At 38.1% G+C, this 18,992-nt stretch overlaps 2 protein-coding genes across 10 annotated transcripts in view; one reads left to right on the top strand and one right to left on the bottom strand.

The window, feature by feature from the left end:
* FNBP1L (formin binding protein 1 like) overlaps positions 1-2,293 on the top strand; it is a 122,699-nt gene extending 120,406 nt beyond the window's left edge. For 3 of the 5 annotated variants that reach the window (XM_078451651.2, XM_078451649.2, XM_078451650.2), the window contains one exon: positions 1-1,724. In XM_078451651.2, the coding sequence (XP_078307777.1) occupies positions 1-182 (182 nt within the window). In that variant the 3' untranslated portion in view covers positions 183-1,724. Of the gene's footprint in view, positions 1,725-2,005 lie in introns of those variants that run through there. The other 2 variants (XM_060623390.2, XM_060623392.2) reach the window with 2 other exon arrangements.
* Positions 2,294-7,885: 5,592 nt separating this feature from the next.
* Positions 7,886-18,992, bottom strand: part of BCAR3 (BCAR3 adaptor protein, NSP family member) — a 114,501-nt gene continuing 103,394 nt past the window's right edge. For all 5 annotated transcript variants that reach the window (XM_060623799.2, XM_060623795.2, XM_060623796.3 and 2 more), the window contains 2 exons: positions 11,548-11,760; positions 7,886-8,508 (listed from right to left, as the gene is read on the bottom strand). In XM_060623799.2, the coding sequence (XP_060479782.1) occupies positions 8,330-8,508; positions 11,548-11,760 (392 nt within the window). In that variant the 3' untranslated portion in view covers positions 7,886-8,329. The remainder of the gene's footprint in view (positions 8,509-11,547; positions 11,761-18,992) is intronic.

The raw sequence follows: 18,992 nt of genomic DNA, 5'->3' as shown, positions 1-18,992 counted from the left end.
TGCAAGTCACTTTGTCAGACATCTCCAGCACTAATGTTTCCATCCTAGTATTCGTGTACGCTGCTATAACTTCCCCACTACAAACATTCCAGTTTGGGCATGATGAAGAAGTAGTTTGTGGACCTGAAGTGTCTGTGATAAGAAAAAGAAAACATCTCTGCTCTAGCCTACAGCCCGGTTGAAAGAACTCTGAAACGTGATCCATCTTCACCTCAGTCTGGGAAGAATCTATAGTCAGCACTGAAATCCTGGCATAATAAACACACAAGATCCTCACCACCTCAAGACACAGGACTGTTGTCAGAAGTCAGCTGCTTCCATTCAAATGCTGCCTTAAACTAGAGTGCCTAAACCTGTCGATTGCCAACACTACCACTACAGTATCCCACAAAGGGCTTTATGTGTCAGCTCGGTGCGACCTCCTTTAACTCGGCAGCGCTGCCACGGGTGCCGATGTAGCCTTGGTAGGTGGCTTTTAGAGCTCTACCATGTGTGATGGTGCATCTTCAAATTTATGCATCAGACTAAAGACATGTCCAAGTCCATTTTACTTTACTCAGTGTTTTTAGGAGAAGTTTTATGGACTTCCCCCCCCCCCCCCCCGCCTCCCCATTGTGTTTTAATTTGGGGTGACCATGTTCTTATTAAAATGGTAGTCTGTTTCCAAGTGATGCTTTTGTTTCAACCAGATAAAATTTAGTGAAACTTTGTAATGATCTATGTGCACTTTTACTTGTACAATGGAAATTCCTGTATGTTTATACTTGTAAATATAATTGTTGTTAGTGCGCCTGTTGCTCATGTTGTCCTGCCTCGCATTTGTGATTCTGTTAATGACTTGTATCTTAACTAATTTCTTAGTAGTGTTTAATAGGGAGATGGGCATGGGTGGGGGGATATTTGTACCACAGAAGCTTCATTAATTTTGTTCTTTACTGTTTTGAGGGAAGAAAGAACGTGAAATGGGTCTGTGTATTATTGGATTTTAAGCAATATTTTAGAAGCTGTGTGACTGCTTTAATAATTCTTTCCCAGTGTTATTTGAATCCTACTAGCAGTTATACTAAAGCTGAATGACAATTGTGTGAAAGTTAATGCCTTCATAAGATCAAGTGCACCCCTGTTACACAGCTGACATATAGCGTATTACCTTTGAGGCTAGTGAACTATGAAGTTTAGATTTTGAATCTCTTTACAGGGTTATTTATATAATGTGACATTATTCAATACTGACAGACTACATAAAGTAGTTTTAAAATCTAGTGCTATTTTTATTTTAAAGGTTAGCAATGAGGAGGAAATGTGATCTGGCTGTGTTTGTCCTCTGTACAAAGCCTGAAGTGCTTGTGTTTTTTTGGCTGACGGCCACAGAGGGCAAAGTTTAAGGCTTTCTTGTAAGGACTAACTGTTCTTTTCAGGCTACTGTTTGTTTTTCTCAAAGCAGGATTTGCTTCCGTAGGAGGCAAGGTGTCCTTCACGTGGCATAGTGCAACCTGTACGTGGGTTATTACAATAGGACAGACATTTGTACTTGCACAGTTTAAATCATTCTTAAATCATTCTTAAATTTTGAACATGTGAATTGTCCAAAAGAAATCTTTAATTTTTCAGTAATTTTTACTCTTTTTGTGCACATGTTGATTTCTTAATGGTAAATGCTTTGTTTAAGATAGTGTTCTCTGTTGAGAATATTTTCATGGAATAAAACAATCTTTTCATGGTCAGTTAAGGTGTATAGTGTGTTATCTATCTCTTACTCCTACGTGAACTAAAGAGATGTCATGATTTTGTTCTTGGGTGTGCTAAATGCCTGATGATACAAAGTAGATGACAAGTTCTATAAGTGGAAGCATCTGTGTGGAGTGACTTTTTTTGCAAAGCAGTTTTGGAAATTTTATTTTAGTTTCTTTCAAGCTTTCCTAAAGGGGGGGGGAAGCTGTTTCTTTAGAGTAAATTTAAATTGAGTGTGGTAATTTGAACTTTTTTTATCTTTATTCTACTGTAGCTGTGTTGCACAAACTTTCCTTTTAAACTGTCTTCTCCTCTGCGTCCATAAGAAGTGACCCTACGCCACATACCTCAGTCTGCCCACAGGCTGGACAGCATTTACTGTGCTTCTGCTTGAATTCCTGGTCAGAGAGCACCTGGTCTTCCTGGCATTTCAAAACATGGGAAGGTATCGTTTGCTACAGTTAGTGTCACATCTGTTGTTTTAGGTAATCTTAATTGCAGAAGATTCAGCTTTTTAAAGGGGCAAATATGAAGCTATGACTGTTAACTTCTAGAAACCCCAAAAGAGAATAAAACTCAGGGTTAATCCTGAACAAGGAGGGGTCTCTGTTGTTGTGATTAATAGAGATCTATGCCAAGCTTGGAAGTGGCAGGAAAACAGTGTCAGTAACAAAAACTCAAAACAATGAAAAGGGCTTTTGCTATCTGAACTGAGATCAGGGAAGTCAAATCCAACTTGCTAGGGAAAGATAACATCCCTGTAACAATCTCAAGAGGAAAATGATCTCCAGACTTGTTGAAAAGGATAGATTTTCTTTGTGAGAAGCTATTAGTTTAGACAAAAAAATCTAAAGAAACACCAAACCTATTTCAATGAGCTCATCATATACCTGGGGTCAAATGCATTCCTGAGTATAGTTACTGTGAGTAAGAAACTACAGAAAATAGAAGAGGTGCCAAAAGATTAGAGATGGAAAAATACAGGTGAGGAGTAAGTTCTGAAAAGTTTGACAACTCTTAAAAGTACTTGACAATTTTGTCAGCATTTAAGAGAAAATGTGATGGACAACTGACCTAGATCCTAAGCTGAGAACAGGCCACATCAAATTAACCTCATTCCTTTCTTTAGATACAACTGGGAAACTCAACAGACATAAATGTCTTGACTCCAGCACAGTTTCAGCATTTGACAGAATTTCTTACTCATTCTTGTAAGGTGGTGATAGCATTATTGTAGAAAATGGGAGCTCACAATAAAGCTGACTTGGTAAACCCAGAATATCAACCCCGAGGAAAACTTCTTGTGGAAGATATGTATGAACCATACATAATAAATGTAAATCTGCCACCCAACTTAAATAGAAAATTCCTCTTCCTCTCCTTCAAGGATAACCACTATCCTGAATTTCTTTGTTTTTCTTAGTTTTACCACAAGCGTATTTTTTCCAAAACGTGATTAGCTTTCCATGTTTTTGCATAAAGTATAACGAATATAAGTTCCAGTACATGGAGGTTTATCTCAAAAACCACACGTGATACTTTGTGATGCATTTCTGGTTTGAGCACTGGGGACAAAGCTGAAGGACTTACAGTAGATTTACTATTATTTCAAGTGTTGGGGAATCTTATCTGATTTTGTAAGCCCTTGAGTGGGAAGAGGAACCTGGGCAACCAATCTAAAGAGGATCTCGTCTGTTCATCCTCCCAGAGAAATGCCTCATCCTGCTGAAGGGCAACATGTGTCTAAGCTCTGGTAGCAGCTGGGAAGATTGGAAGGGAGTGTGGCAGGCAGGCACAGGTGTTTAGGGACATAGCCCCTTGTGGTGCAGTAATGGCCCTTTAGTTTGTTTTTTTTTTTTTTTTTTTTTTTTAACATTTTGGCAACTTGTTCTGTGGTGGAGAGTGGCCTGTCGTGTGCACTGAAGAGGCATGAGGCTAGTGACTCTTCCACAATTCTCCTACCCAGAAGAGTATGCTCTAAAGCAAGTGATAACACAACTGCTCTTTTCTTCCCTCTCTTCCCTTGGCTGATCTCCAGACAGGAGTATCATGTTGTTTGCCCTCCCCATCTCTACAAGTTCACCCTTCTTGACCTAACCAAGCTGCTCATCCAACCAGTCATTGTTTCTTGGTTGGCCAATGCAGGGGCTGGGGGCAGTTTTGGGTATGAAATGAGACAGAAACACAAGTTTCCAGTTCCGGCAACCAAGATCATCAGTCCCCACCCAATTAGCCCCGTCTTCTCACCCTTTATCTCTAGTTGGGAGCACCTGCCACTAGCTCTTGGCATATAGCCAGCGCCCAGGTGGTACTATCCTGTCTGTTAAGATGGGGATCAGCTGCATGTCCCTTCTCTTCAGGTGCCAAACAGCATATTCGTTAATGACTACCAATTGAATGGGCTAAGTCCTTGGAAGAGTTTGCATCCGCATATGAGGGTATCATTTAGCTGGTGGGAGCCATGTCAAAAAAATTCTACCAACCCACCTGTTGAAACAAGTGATTTGGAAATTATTAGTGATTGCTGAATGATTTGTGCTACTTTCATCACTTGATAAAGTTTTATTGTGTAGTTGGTTTATTTAAAGAATACAAGGGTTGGGTCCCCTGGGTGGCTCAATAGGTTACACATCCGACTTCGGCTCAGGTCACGATCTTATGGTTGGGGAGTTTGAGCCCCATGTCAGGCTCTGCTGACATTTCGGGGCCTGGAGCCTGCTTCAGATCTTGTGTCTCCCTCTTTCACTGACCCTCCCCTGCTTGCGCTCTGTCTCTTTCTCAAAAATAAGTAAACATTAAAAAAAATAAAGGGTTTATTTTCTTGATTTACACATTGACATCTATTGTTGATTCATATATGAATTATATATTAAGATTTAAATATTTTGAATATTGTATCTTCTGAGACTTGGTTTTTCACTCAGAGCTCTAAGATTTATCCATGTTTATGCATAGTTCATTTTAGTGTGTATAATTCATTTTAGTGTGTATAGTATTCCATTATATAAATACACAATTTATCCATCCTCTTGATGGACAATTGGGCTATGTCCTGAATTTTGCTTGCATAAACAATGCTGCTGTGCACATTCTATGCATGTTTACAGATACAAGAGTTCTGTATTGCTAGTTTATGCGTTATATTTATCTTCAGTTTAAAAAAAAAAAAATGCCACATTTTTCCTTCACAGTGATTATAACAGTTCTACATACCTACAACTTGTATATCAAGGTTACTTAGGCTCCATATCCTGGCCAATTTTTGTCATTTCGACAGATGAAAATGGTATGTATCTTTAATTTGCTTTTCCTTGTTTATTGATGAAGTTAAACATACTTTGCATTTTCTGTGAAAAGCCTGTTTTTATCTTTTGCCCATTTTTTTCTGGTTATCTTTCCATATCTATTCATGGGAATTCTTTATGTATTAAGGATGCTAATTAGTTATTTTGCTGTGTAGCATAATAAAACTGGCTTAGTTTCTCAGGAGGCTGCAGTCAAGGTGTCAGTCACATGATTGTTGGCCAGCCTCAGGACCTTGCCGTGTGGATTTCTTCATAGGGATGCTCAGAACATGGCATCTTGCTTGCCTCAGGGATCCAAGAGAAAAAGACAGAAGCTGTAGTTTTTGTAACCTAATCTCAGACATGATACAGCATTACTTCTGCCCCATGTACTTGGTAATGCAGAGCAAACCTGGTACAGTGTAGGAGGGGACAACAGAAGGGTGTGAACACCAGGCTGCAGGGACGGTCAGTGACCATTGTTGGAGGCTGCCTACCATACTAATCTTTGGTTAATTTCATGTCTTTTTAGTAACATCTCTTTGTTCTTTCAATTTATGACCTCTTTTGATGAGTAGAAGTCTGTTTTAATGTAGATTGACCAATCTTTTATATTTAATGTTTTCTGTCTAGTTTAAGAAATTCATCCTTGATTCAAAGTAAAAAGGATATTCTAGATTTCCTTCTAAATGTGTTATAGTTTTGCCTTTCGCATGTATGTTATTTTGGTGTATGATAGGAGGCAAGGGGCTGTTTTCTTCCCTTTCATTTGCTTAACCAGTTGTCCAAGAATTATTTAAAAAGTCATCCTTTCCCTCACTGATTGCCAAAGTTCTGTCATTTATCAAATTTCCAATGACAATTTAATTACTGTAGCTTAATAATCAGCTTTTAGATCTAGTAGAACAGATTCCCCCCTCCCTCCATCTTAACTTCCTAGGATGGTGTTGACTACTTCTAGCCATGTAAATTTTAGGAAAACCTTATCAAGCTTGAAAAATCCTGTTGGATTTTGGGATTGCATTGAGCTTACAGGTCATTTTAAGAACTAGTATCTCTGATACCAAATTTTGAAATCTAGGAACATGATGCTCCCGTTCATTTACTTTTCTTCAGATGTTTAAAGTTAAAAATTTTTTTCACCAAATTCTTGTACATCTTTTGTTAAAACCATTCCTAGGTATCACATTTTTTTTGCAAATGTTTTAATACCTTGTTATAAAGTATACGTTCAGAGAAATGCATAAAACTTAAATGTAAGCTTAAGTTACTAGAAAGTCAACACTTGGGTCATTACCAGCACTCCAGACTCCCAGTGTGTCCTCCTGATCACACCCTGTTCTCTTATAATTATCCTGACCTTTTCTAACACACTTTACTTTTTTATGTATTTTTATGCTTTATGTTTCTTAGAGTATAAGGTGGTTTTGTGTTAAATCTAGAATGCTCTTTTAACTGGCAGGTTCAGTGTATTTATGTTTGTAATGATTATTGATAAATTTGGACCTATTTCTGTCATTTTTGTGCCTGCTATTCATCTCACTTTACTGTCTCTTTACATATATATTTTTTTATTTTCTCCATTTTTTCTTCCACTGTTTGAAACTTTGACCCTAATTTTTCTTAATAGCATTTACCCTTGACATTCTATATACTTAAAGCTAATCAGTATGTTTAATTCTTCTACCGATGAGAAGAATAACACTTGATCAGAACTCTAGTAACGAATGTCCCCATTCCTGGCTTATGTTGTTTTAATTAACTTTTCAACCTCACATGGTAGACACTGTTGTTTTAATATACCTAAAAGCCTACCAGTTTCTCTGCTTGACAGTCTTTAAGTCTCCACCCTTTCTTCTAGATGAATTGCTTCCTCCCCACCCCACTTTCTTTCCTTCTGGAACTGTTAGCACAGAGCCAGACTCGGGTCCCGAACTCATTGAACCACGTTGAGTTTGCTCTGAGCCAAAGTTGGATGCTTAACTGAGCCACCTAGGCGCCCCTCTAGTTGCTCTTTTAAACTATGGCTTTTTTTTTTTTTCCCCACCCCAGGGCATCTGGGGCTGCTGTGGGCTAGGGGCCTGGGGCTCACCAAGGTGGCAGGCCGGCTATGGTGCCAGGACCATGTTCCTATCTGCACTGTTAAGGTGAAAGGGAAACAATGGTGCTCATTAGTCTCTCTGACCCAGAGAGTTCCAGCAGCTCCCCAACTATTTGGCAGAGTGCTAGGGCTAGTTCATGTTCTAGTAGCCCTTTTAAACCATGGCATTTTTTTTTTCCTGTGCCCCAGGGCAAACGAATCTGCTCACGGTTTTTCAGTACCATCCTTCTTCACTGCAGTTCGCAGCTTTGGGTGTGTGTGTGGGGGGGGGGGGGGTCCCCTTTGTTACTGTGTCACCATCCCTCTTGCTGTTCTCTGTGTGGTTTCTACCTCTTGTTGAGCAGAAGCTGTTCAGTCAGCTCTCAGTTCTTTAGGAGGAATTGCTCTATAAATAGGTGTAAATTTGGTGTATCTGTGGAAGAGGTGAGTTCAGGGTCTTCCTGTGTTGCCATCTGGGACTGGAAGCTCACAGTCCCATTAGTTTCAAATGCATTGATGTCATGAAATATACTAACATCTGGGTACCTACTTTATATCAGGTGCTGTGTTGCACACAGGATGTGAGGAGGTTAACCTGACCAAAGTCAACTGCTAGCAAACACCACAGGTCTACCCTATATAACTATTCACTCTGTCTCCCAGGCCGAACCTTAAATTCTCCATCCCACGTTCATTAATTTTGGTTTATTAGGATATAGTCTCTAGGGAAGAAGGTAGGAGATAAGATTATTCTATGCTGATGAGTTGTTTATTAAAGAGACTAGATACAATTGTTTCACAAAAAGATATATTTTCATTTGACTATTTACATTTCTCATATTTAAAGAATATCATACAACTGATACCTTCTGAAATGTTTCATGCTTTTAAACTCTGTTCTATTTACACTTATCTGACAAGAAATTTAAAATGGTCAAACGCCTCAGTAATAGAAAGCAACCAGCCAACATAGCCAGATCTTCTCTTAAATTTGCTGATCAACATTAGCAATAGTTACCTTCATAATAAATTATCTTCATTTTAAAATCAGTAGTAATTTTAAACAATTCATAAATAAGTGTACTCTGTGCAATTTACATGTTTAATATCCTGTGGATACTAAAAGCTTGTATACTGTCAGATTTGCACATTGTTACTTTATCAAACAATAAGCCTTCCCAAAGAAGAAACTGGAGAAGCTTGAAATAATATCCTAAGGTATTCTCGAGAGTTATCAAAGCTCTGCCTGCTTTACTGGAGGAGGTTCCAATTTACGTGAGAGGGCAGTTAAAATCTGGTTGAATTTCTCATATCTTTCTGTCTGATTGACTTGTGCACCTTTGCTGCCCCATAGCAATCGCATTTGAAATTCAGTCTTGAAGATTTCACTCATTTCTTCATCTGGTTGAAAACCTAATATAAAAAGAGAACAGTTAATTCAGTTTTCGAATACAGACTGAAAGACTGACTACTTGCATAAGGTAGGTAGGATCAAAATAAACTTCATCTTGTATCAGAACTTTAAGAAGAGCCCCAAGGAAAAATCCAGGCTCTGTTTTCCATAAGGGAAGGGCAGAGCCCCATGGGTCAAGGACCTGAGCACTTTCAGAGAAGGGATACCAAGGAGACTCACTAAAACAGGACAGAATAAAATTGGTGTGCAGAAGCCACTGTGGGAAAGTGTTTAAAGTACCTTGTTCTGTTTTTACAGCTTTCTTGATGTACAGTTTACGTGTCATGATTCTGCACAGTTTGATTTAGAATACCCTGTACAAGTTGTAGAACCATCCCCACCACTTTTAGAATATTTCTGTCACCCTCAGAAGTTACCTAGTGCCTCTTTGCTTTCTGTTGCTATTGTTTCACCTACAGATTTGATAGAAATGGAAACCTACAATGTGGCCTTTAGGTCTGGTTTATTTTGCATCATGTTTTTGAGAGTATTCCATGTTGTTGCCTGTTATCAATTCATTCCTTTTCACTGCTGAGTAGTATTCAGTTATACAGACATTCCACGTTTTGTTTATCCATTTACCAACTGATAGATTCGGACTGTTTCCAGTTTCTGGCTGTTATGAATACTGTTGTAAACATTTGTATATAAGTCTTTGCGCGGACATGTGTTTTCTCTAGTAGAGGAATTACTGGGGCATATGGTAAATCTATGTTTATTTTAGAGAAACTGTCAAACTCTTTTCCAAAATGGTTGTACCATTTTATATTCCCAGCTTCTCCACAAGCTGCCAAATCTTAGTATTATCATTCTTTTTAAATTGTAACCATTCTAGACAGTGTGTATTATCTCACTGTGGTTTAAATTTATATTTCCCTAATGACTAATGCTTTGAACATCTTTGTATGTAGTTATTTGTCATTTGAAGATCTGCTCAGGTGTAGCGTCTTTTCAAATCTTGTTTGTCTTCTTAATGAATTCTAAGAGTACTTTATACAGTCTAGATATAAATCCTTAATTGGATAAATGTTTAGCAAATATCTTCTTATAGTCTGTGGCTTGCCTTTTTACTCTCTTAATGGTATCTTCTGAAGAGCAAAATTTAGAATTTTGATTCATCAGCATTTTTTGGTGTGGTTCAGGCTTTTTGGGTCCTAAAATAGCTTTGCTAATCCAAGGCCACAGTGAATTTTCCCTATGTCATCTTATAGGAGCTTTATACTTTAGCTCTTAATTTGGGTCTATGATCCATTTTGGATTAATTAATGTATATGGTATGCAGTAAAGATGATTCATTTTTTCTTTTGCATATCATATCCAATAGTTCCAGCACCATTTGTTGAAAGACTAAATCCAATGAATTTCATTGGCACCTTTCTCAAAAATATATTGACAGACATATGTGTGGATCTGTTTCTTGACTCTCTCCCTCTGTTTCATAAGAGAAGATCTGCTCTACTTAAAGCCAAGAATATTCAGTCAACTCTATTAGTGAAGAAGAGACCAACAGCCAAAGAGTCAGACAGGCTGTGGTTCTCATCTTTGATTACTTATGGCTTAATCTGCTCTGTCCTTAAATATATCTCTACCATCTAGATTTATAGGATCTTTGTGGTTAAGAATAGAAGCCTTCTTTGTCCATCCTTCCATGTGAAGCCAGAATATCTTTGACAGATAACATCCTGGAGGCCAGATGACGACTTCCATTCATTCAGTTAACATGCTTTGAGTCCCTGCCTTGGGCTGGGTATTTGTTAGTTGAACAGATCTCTGCTCCTACTGGGTTCATAGTTACTTCCAGCAATGGGAACTTGCTATGTAAACCTGTAGCAGGATTAACTGAGAAATACCATTAGATACCTTTAAAGTGATTTGCTATAGAGCAGCTTAAAGTGCTTTTCTCAAAACCCATTCTAATATATTGGCTTAGGCAACATCTAGGGTAGTATAGTTATTACCCTTGTATAAATAGGCACTCTAATATCTGGTGAATTGAATTATGTGCTTTTATTTTTTGAATCCTACACTGCCAACTGTGGAGAACTTTCTGAGGAAAAACTTGAAACAGGTATGTAGTTCTTAAACCTACAGCAGATACAGTATAAATTGTTTAGACCCAAATTCTGGTTCTGAAGCAACAATTTTGCTTTATGGTGAAATAAATAGGCCTCTCCTGCCCTATATAATTTTTTCTTAACTTTGTGGATATAACTTTGGGCCCTTGAGGAATTTCAGAAATACAGTGAAGAAGAGAAAATAGTCATTCCTGATAACCACCTTGAGTAAAGCCTTCTTTCTCGTACCTGCTTCCTAAATGGTCTTTTTGCCTACAAGCCTTCAGCCCTCCAGCCTCCCACACACAGATGCAAAATTTAAAATAAATCTGACCATGTCATGACACTCTCCCATGTTTAAAACCCTTAACAGACTCTTTCTCAGCTGCAGTCCTACAGGGAAGGCCTTCCCACCTCCATCCACCTCCTTCAGTCTAAGTGGTCATTACTTAAGGCACACTTTACATGAATCCAGACCTAAGTATTGGTGGTTTATATTTCTCTCCACGCTGTCTCTGCAGTGCCTTTACCTGTGTTGGACCCTCTGATGCTAAAAGCAGGGGAGCTCACCTCCCAGTGTGACTGGGAAGAAACAGGAATGAAGATAAATGAAGTCACACAGAAGTCTAACTCCCCATATTGGCCCATCACATCTTCAAATAGCTCTGATCAGGAGTTCTAATGGTAGGTAGGCTGACCAATTCCTTGTTGACCCTTTCTCTCAGCTTATTCTATGCCACTGACACAAACACATAAAAAAGGATAAACAGGACTCTCAAGTCACTTAGAGATTAAGAGAAAGTAAGGATTCATCGTAAGAAATGGAATTTCATGCCTTAATCTTTCCTATTTGGTCTTTTCCTGAGACCATCCATGCTTTTTCAAAGTTCCTTCATTCTAATCACTCTGCAGAGTAGACAGTGGCCTATAGAACATAGCTCTTACCTTCCAAGATCCTCTCGGCGTTCATCCGGTAGCTGTCTGCAGCCTCTGCCATGAGACGGGCTGTTGCCAAGTGGTTCAGCATAATCTCACAGCTTTCGTCATTTTTTTCCCACATGTCAGTTCCTTCAAAAGTGACCTCCTGGCGCTCCATTAAGGTCACAAGAGGCATCAATAGTGGGACTGATATTTTGTTGGGGGGAACACACGTAGACTCTGAAAAACAGGGTAAAGTTTTCTATGTTGTATTCTTTTTTCCAAGTTAAGCAAAGACAGTTCCAATTCAAGATGGTGACGTAGGAGGAGCCTGTGCTTACCTCCCCCCAGTGGACACACCCAACTCTGCAGGTAAATATGGAAATTCCTCTGGAAAAAAACTAAAAACTGAGCAACTCCTACATATCAGGTGAACAAAACGTGGTCCACATTGAAGCAGGTAGGAGAGGTCAGGACCCAGTCTTGTCATAAACCCCAACCCTGGCACAGCAACCCACAATTGGGAGAGAACTCAAAACTTGCAGCCTCCCTGCGTTTAAGACCTGCACCAAAGAGACAAGCCCCCAAAACATCTAGCTTTGAAAATCAACCCTGCATACATCCGCAAGACCCACAAGTCTGAGACAATCTGAGAAAGAGCTCTTAAAGGGCTTGTGTGCTCAGACTCACCTGCCCCACGGCTCACCATGGAGTTAGCCAATTAAGAGGGGCTCATTTGCTAATCTTGAAGAGTTGGTCGGAGGAGCAGGCATTAATTTAGCACACAGCCAGGGATCCACTGGCTGGCAGGCACCATCTTCACGTTCTTCCTCTGCCTTGTTCTAGCCGGCAGGTGCCATCATTTTTTCTTGCTTCCTGTGGGCACCATCTATATGCTCTCCCTCTGCCAAATTCCAGAGTGCCAGTATCTCCAGAGGGGAGATTTTACATACATCTGGTGTCTCCATTTTTGTGGCTGTTCCTCATGATACATCCCTGACCACTTGGCTCTGAAGGCCAGAGGGACTTGTGATTCTGTGTCTCACAACTGTAACAACCGGAGAGACAGGCACCCCTAAGGCACAGCACAGACAGCCGACTGAGACACATCCCCAGTCTTTCTGGGAAAGAAGCCTATTTGCTTGTCCTGGAGCTTTGGCCCGAGGGGTGGGCTTCATGTTTGGCACACAATTGGGGCCTACAGAGATGCTCCCAGATAATGTAGGGTTGTGGACACTATCTTTGCACTCTCCTTCTGCCTTGCTATAGCTTCCTGATACCTCTCAGAAGGGAGCTAGCTAATACATTTCTCTGAAGCCCTTTTTTTGCAACTGTCACCCAGGAGACACCTCCAGATTACCTGGCTCTGGTGGACAGTGGGGCTTATGCTTGCATTCCCACAGGATTATGTATATTTGCATAATTTAAAAAACTGATGCCTGAGGGTCTGGCTTCCAACTGACTGAATCTAGGTGCTGAGACCCTCCACTTTGGGACACTGACAGGTCTTGACATATCCGCAACTACTGGGAGCCATGAAATATAGAAAAAAGACTGCTTGGACAAACACAAAGGTTAGACAACCAAGAACTAGGTCCGGGTTGAATGATAAGGTTCATCTCCTACATGAGGCCACTTCTTCAAGCCTGAGAGAGGTGGCTGTTTGAAGAAACAGGAATATGTTCCAAATGAAAGAACAAAACACAGAAGAAACCTTAATGAAATGGTGATAAGTAATTTACCTGATAAAGAGTTCAAAATAGTGGTCATAAAGATGCTCACTGGATTTGGGTCAAGAATAAACACAGTGAGGACGTCAAGAGATAGAAAATATAAGTACCAAACAGAAGTCACAGAGCTGAAGAAAACTGAAAATTACATGAGAGGGTTTCAACAGAATAGATGGAGCAGAAGGAAGCAGTAGTGAACTCAAAGACAAGACAATGGAACTCATACAATCAGAGCAGCAAACAGAAAAAAAAAAAAAAAGAAAAACGTGAATATAGTCTTCTTGATGACATTCCATAACTCCCTTAAACTAACATTTGCATTATAGGAGTCCTAGAAAAAAAGAGAAAGGGGCAGAAAACTTACTTGATGAAATAATGGCTGAAAACTTCCCTAACTTGGAGAAGGAAATAGACATCCAGATCTAGGAAAGCCCAGAGAGTTACAAATAAGACCCACCCAATTAAATTGTCAAAAGTTAATGAAAAGGAAAAAATCTAAAAAGCAGTAAGAGAAAAACGTGTAATGTACAAGGGAACTACCATAAGAGTCTATCAGCAGACTTTTCAGCAGAAACTTTAGAAGCCAGAAGGGACTCACACAATATATTCAAAGTGCTAAAAGAAAAAAAAAACTTCCAACCCAAGTATAATCTATCTGGCAAAGCTATCATTCAGAATTGAAAGGGAAAGAAAGAGATTTCTAGACAAAAGATAAAGGGGTTCATCACTACTAAACTGGCTGTACAAGAAATGTTAAAGGGACTTCTGTAAGCTGAAAAGAAAGGGTGTTAATTATTAACAAAACATATAGAAGTACAAATCTCACTGATAAAAGTAAATAGTAAAGATGGATTAATCACTAATAAAGCTAGTATGAAGGTTAAAAGACAGAAGTGGTAAAAAGATGTATAATATGAAAACAAAACGTGTGGGAGGTAAAAATGTAGAGATTTAGAATGCATTCAAACTTAAGTTGGTATCAACTTCAACAGTAGACTGTTATAAATTGTTAAACGTAAGCCTCAAGGTAACCAGGAAGCATAAACCTACAGTAGACACACAAAAGATAAGGAGAAAGGAATCCATGCATATCACTAAAGAAAATCATCAAGTCACTAATGAGGTGAACAAGAAAGGGGCAGAGAGGAATGATAAAACAGAAAATAATGAAAGCAAGTAATGAATGAAAACAATGAAAAATGGCAAAAAGTATACCAATCAATAATTAAATGTAAATGGACTAAATTTTCAAGACATACAGTGACTGAATGGATAAAAAAAAAAAAAAAAAAGACCCATCCTTATGCTTCCTACAAAAGACTCACTTCAGATATAGGTACACATACAGACTGAAAGTTGAAGAGATGGAAAAAGATAATCATGCAAGTGGAAACCAAAACAAAGCTTGAGGAGCTATACTTATACCAAATAGGCATTAAAATGAAGACTGTAATAACAAACAAAAAAGAGCATTACATAATGGTAAAGAGATCAATCTGATAAGAGGATATAACATTTGAAAATATTTATGTACCCAACATAGAAGCACCTAAATGTATAAAGCAAATATTAACAGACCTAAAGGAAGAAACAGACAACACCACAATAGAAGACTTTAATACCCCACTTACTGGACAGATATCCAGATAGAAAATCAGTAAGGAAATAACTACCTTAACAACACATTAGATCTGATGGACTTAACAGATATATACAGAGTATTCCATCCAAAAGCAACAGAATACGTATTCTTAAGTGCACATGGAACATTCTCCAGGGTAGATCATATGGCAAGTCACAATACAAGTCTTAAGAAGACTGTAATCCTATCAAGCATCTTTTCTGACCACAGTGGTATGAAACCAGAAATTAATTACATGAAGAAAGGTATAAAATTACAAATATGTGGACGTTGAACAACATGCTATTAAACATCCAGTGGGTCAAAAGGGAACTAAAAGAATACCATGAAAATCGAGAAACAACATACCAAAATCTATGGGATGCAGCAAAAACAGTTCTAAGAGAATTCATACTCATCAATCCCTATCTCAAGAAACAAAAAAAAAAAAATCTCAAACATGTTTTACACCTCAAGAAACTAGAAAAAGAACAAAGCTGAAAGTTAATAGAAGGAAGGAAACAAAGATTAGAACAGAATGAAATAGAGACTACAATGACAATAGAAAGTATCAATGAACCTAAGAGCTGGTTCTTTGAAAAGAAAATTGACAAACCTTTAGCTAAAGACTCACCAAGGAGATGACACAAAATCAGAAATGAAAGAGAAGTTTCAACGGAAACTACAGATAAACAAAGGATCATAAGAGACTACAATGAACAATTATACACCAACAAATTGGACAACCTAGAAGAAATTAATATGTCCCTAACAATATACAACCTACTAAGGTTGAATCATGAAGAAATAGAAAATCTAAACAAACTTATTACCAGTAAGGGATTGAATTAATAATCAAAAATCTCCCTACAAACAAAAATCCAGGACCAGATGGCTTCACTGGTAATTCTACCAAACATAAATGAATACCAATCCTTCTCAAACTCTTCTGAAAAATAGAAGAGGAGGGAATACTTCCAAACTCATTTTATGAGGCCAGCATTACCTTGATACCAAAACCAGACAGAGGCTCTACAAGAAAAGGAAATTACAGGCAATATCCCTGATGAACAAGGATGCAAAAATCCTCAACAAAATACTGACAAGCTGAATTCAACAATACATTAAAAAAGATCATATACTATGATCAAGTAGGATTTATTCCAGGGATGCAAGTATGGGTCAACATATACACACCGATCAATATGACACACCACATTAATAAAATGAAGGATAAAAATCAGATGATCAACTCAATAGATGCAGAAAAAGCATTTGACAAAATTCAACATCCATTTATGATTAAAAACACTCCCAACAAAGTAGGTATAGAAGAAACATACCTCTACATAATAAAGATCATATATGACAAACCTACAGCTAAATCATACTCAATGGTGAAAAGCTGAAAACTTTTTTTCCTAAGATCAGAAGCAAGACAAGGATACCTACTCTCAGCACTTTTATTCAACATAGTATTAGATGTCTTAGACTGAGCAACTGGGCAAGAAAAAAAATAAAAGGCATTCCAACTGGAAAGGAAGAAGTAAAACTGTCACTATTTGCAGATGACATATTATATATGGAAACCATTAAAAACTCCATCAAAAACTGTTAGAACTAATATAGGAATTCAGTAAAGTTGCACGATACAAAATTAATATACAAAAGTCTGTTGCATGTCCATACACCAGCAATGAACTATCAGGAAGAGAAATGAAGAAAACAATCCCACGTACAGTTAAATGAAAAAGAATATGTGGGAATAAATTTAACTAAGGAGCTGAAAGACCTGTATACTGAAAACTATATGACACTGATGGAAGAACTGAAGAAAACACAAAAAAATGGAAAGATACTCTGTGTTCATGGTGTCCATACTATCTAAAGCAATCTAAGATTCAGTGCAATCCTTACAAAATTCCACTGGCATTTTTCACAGAAATACAGCAAACAATCCTAAATATGGGGAAACCACTGAAGACCCCAAATAGCCAAAGAAGTTTTAAGAAAGAACAAAGATGGAGGCATCATACTTCCTGGTTTCAAACTATATTCCAAAGCTATAGTAATCAAAACAATATTTTATTAGTATAAAAACAGACACCTACATCAACGGAACAGAATAGAGAGCCCAGAAATAAACCCATATATTTATGGCCACTTAATTTATGACAAAGGAGTCAAGAATGTTCAATGGGAAAGGACAGTTTCTTCAATAAATGGTAGTGAGAAAACTGAAGAGCCCCATGTAACAATGAAAATCAGACACTGTCTTACACCATACACAAATATCAACTCAAAATGGATTAAAGACTTGAATGTAAGACCTGAAACCATAGAACTCCTGGAAGATAACATAGGCAGAAGCTTCCTGACATTAGTTTGGCAATGATTTTTTTTCTGATAGCAAAAGCAAAAATAAACAAGTGGGACTATATCAAACTAAAAAGTTTCTCCACAACAAAGAAAATCATCAACAAAATGAAAAGGCAAACTACTGAATGGGAGAAGATATTTGGAAATCATATTTGATAAGGGGTTAATATTCAAAATATATAAAGAATTTATACAAGTCAACAGCAAAACAGAAAGAAAAAAAAACCACCAATGAAAAAGGCAGAGGATCTAAATAGACATTTTTCCAGAGGAGATACAGATAGTCAACAGGTATATGGAAAGGTGATCATCAGGGAAATGCAAATCAAAACCACAATGAGATGTCACCTCACACTTGTTAGAATGGGTATATCAAAAAGACAAATAACAAATATTGGAAAGGATGTGGAGAAAAGAGAACTCTTGTGCACTGTTGGCAGGCATGTAAATTAATACAGCCACTATAGAAAACAGTATGGAGAGTCCTCAAAAAATTAAAAATGGAACTACCATATTATCCAGCAGTTCCACTTCTGGGTATTTATCTGAAGAAAACAAAAACATATTGAAAAAAATATCTGCACCCCATGTTCACTACATTATTTACAATAGCCAAGATATGGAAACAACCAAAGTGTCCACTGATGCGATGAATGGATAACGTGGGTATACTTACATACATATTTATAAATACACACACACACACACACACACACACACACACACACACACACACTGGAGTATTATTCAACCATAGAAATAAGAAATGAGGGATGCCTGGGTGGCTCAGTCAGTTGAGCGTCCAACTCTTGGTTTTGTCTCAGGTCATGATTTCACGGTTTGTGGGTTTGAGCCCTGTGTCAGAATCTGTGCTGACAGTGAGAGTCCTGCTTGGGATTCTCTCTCTCCCTGTCTCTTTGCCCTTCCCCTGCTCATGCACTCTCTTTCTTTCTCTTTCTGTCTTAAACTTAAAAAAAAAAAAAATAAATGAAATCCTGCCATTTGGGACAACATGAATGAATGGACCTTGAGGGCATTTTGCTAAGTGAAATATGTCACAGAAAAAGATCAATACTGTAGCTATATATGTATATCTTACATATGTAATATATGTGTCAATACTATGATCTCACTTATATGTGGAATCTAAAAAAACGAAACCCAAAACCCCAAAAAGTTCCTGAGCTTATGGATATAGAGAACAGATTGATGGTTGCTTGAGCCTGGGGGTTATGGGTGGGCAAAATGGGTGGACAGGGTCAAAAGATACAAATTCCCAGGTGCAGAATAAAAAAGTAATAGGGAGGTAACGTACAGCACAGTGACTACAGTTAACACTGCACTGCACATTTGAAAGGAGCCAAGAGAGTGGATCTTGAGAGTTCTCCTCACAGGAAAGAAAAATTTCATAACTGTGTATGATGTAGGTATTGATTGGATTGTGATCGTTTTGCAATATACACAAATACTCACTACATCGTACACCTACAACTAATATAATGCTACATACATTACACCTCAATTAAGAAAGGTAAGCACAGAATGAGATGACTGGTAGCCCATGTCCTGTTTTGGCAACTGCAGTTCTTCTAGAAGTGATGCTGTCATCTGATAAAAAGCCTTGATGATCCATCAACAATCCTACAGATAACTCGGGTATCATGATATGTCCGGCTCAAGGCTTTGATCAAACCAGAGCAGACGTGACCTAATGGTCTCACAGACACACGCCTGCTTGTGCT

Source organism: Panthera onca, chromosome C1 (genome assembly GCF_046562875.1).
Source record: "Panthera onca isolate mPanOnc1 chromosome C1, mPanOnc1 haplotype 2, whole genome shotgun sequence".
Lineage (NCBI taxonomy): Eukaryota > Metazoa > Chordata > Mammalia > Carnivora > Felidae > Panthera > Panthera onca.
This window is presented reverse-complemented; position numbering and strand designations above follow the sequence as displayed.